General features: G+C 58.0%; 1 protein-coding gene across 1 annotated transcript in view; it reads left to right on the forward strand.

Moving 5' to 3' along the window:
• Positions 1-80: 80 nt before the first annotated feature.
• The window catches only part of LOC113210042 (atrial natriuretic peptide receptor 1-like), a 12,454-nt gene continuing 10,792 nt past the window's right edge, over positions 81-1,742 (forward strand). Inside the window, exons 1-4 of the mRNA XM_026427857.2 lie at positions 81-207; positions 562-814; positions 1,010-1,223; positions 1,414-1,632. Of these exons, the coding sequence (XP_026283642.1) occupies positions 149-207; positions 562-814; positions 1,010-1,223; positions 1,414-1,632 (745 nt within the window). The 5' untranslated portion in view covers positions 81-148. The remainder of the gene's footprint in view (positions 208-561; positions 815-1,009; positions 1,224-1,413; positions 1,633-1,742) is intronic.

Consider the following 1,742-nt stretch of genomic DNA (forward strand, 5'->3'; position numbering starts at 1 on the left):
CCTCCCCCTCCGAGAATTGGTACCCTGCGGCGAGACCGCTGCTCGAGCTAATAGAGGCCGGCCCCCTTCACGTTGCAGGCGGGAGCAGATTGACGCCAACGTGTCTCGGGGCCCGGAGCCGTCCGTCGCCCGGGAGTACTACGCCAGCATGTCGCGGTTCCTCGGCGAGCTGCTCCAGTGCCAGGCGCTGCTGCGGGCGAACATCTCGTAAGTGAGGAAAGTTGGTCTGCGGGGATCAGCTGGAAGGTGGGGTGGCGGTGGGGGCGGAAACCCCTTCCTCGCGCCACCCAGATCAGCTTCTGGTGATCCTCTCTTCCCCCGGGGGATGCTGCGAAAGCCACGTAGTTTTCAAGGGTGAGGCACTATCCCCGTGACCTCACGCTGAACCCCTATCCCACCCTCATGAGGGGCGAGGGGTGGGTGAACCGGGGGGAGGCGGTCAGTCTCACTTTCGGCCCTCTGGTCTGGTCCAACTGTCTTGCCCGGGGCCGAGGTCGGGTTGATTCGCCCCCGCGCGCCGTGATTAAACATCCGCTTCCGGTTTTGTTTCCGGTTCCACAGCGCCGAGGTGGACGGCACGGTGCAGGTGGCGAGCCGCGACCTGGTGGTGGCCGCCGTGCTGCTGGCCATGGCCCTCGTCACCTCCCCCTGCATCGTGCTGCTCGTCTGCCACGCCACCAAGACGGTGCAGCGCTTCGCCGGCACGCTCGCCCGCCGCACGCTCGCCCTCCGCCACGAGAAGAAGAAGTGCGACCGGCTGCTGTTCCAGATGCTCCCGCCCGCCGTCGTCAAGCAGCTCAAGCAGGATCGCCAGGTCGGTGGCAGCGCATCTCTTCGAGTTTGGGGATTGAAAACTTCCAGGGAAATAAATAATTTGAAATCACATTGGAAAACGCCGTATTTCTGACAGTTTTAAAGAGCAAGCGTTCTTTCGGACTTTCTTTTTTTTTTCGAAACTTTTGAAACTTAATTATTTTAAGTGTTTCCTTGAGCCCTGTTGTCTTTCCAGGTCCCGGCCGAGAATTTCGACTCAGTAACCATCTTCTTCAGTGACATTGTGGGCTTCACGCAGTTGTCGGCCGTGTCGTCCCCGATGCAGGTCGTCACCATGCTCAACACCGTTTACCGCCTGTTCGACTCGCGCATCCAGAAGTACGACGTCTACAAGGTGGAGACCATCGGAGACGCTTACATGGTCGTGTCCGGTCTTCCACAGCGCAACGGTAACGTTATTTTAAACTTATACTCTTGTTCGCTAGTAAGGATTTTATAGTTCAAAACTTATCCAGAAAAATTAAAAAGAAAATCCTTGAAAAAATTCCAAGATTGAAACGAATTTATGAAAAATTTACCGCAGAATACTTTTCAAGAAAATTAAAACCCTAATCATGATATGAATGTCACTTTGTTTAGACAACAGGCACGCTGGCGAGATCGCCACCATGTCCCTCGACCTGCTGGAGGGCATCCGGCCCGTGGTGGTGCCTCACCGGCCCGAGGAGCACATCTGTATGCGCATGGGGGTCAACACGGGGCCCTGCGTGGCGGGCGTGGTGGGCTTCACCATGCCGCGCTACTGCCTGTTCGGCGACACCATCAACACGGCGTCGCGCATGGAGAGCACCGGAGAGTGTGAGTTACAGTCGGCCGCGTCGAGGAGCCAGTCAGCTGCTGAGTCGAGCAGTCCCGTCGTGCACGCGTGCTTGGCGGGTCGCCTACCCCGCCGTCCACAGGCGCCATGG

Source organism: Frankliniella occidentalis, unplaced genomic scaffold (genome assembly GCF_000697945.3).
Source record: "Frankliniella occidentalis isolate FOCC.00 unplaced genomic scaffold, Focc_3.1 Scaffold225, whole genome shotgun sequence".
Lineage (NCBI taxonomy): Eukaryota > Metazoa > Arthropoda > Insecta > Thysanoptera > Thripidae > Frankliniella > Frankliniella occidentalis.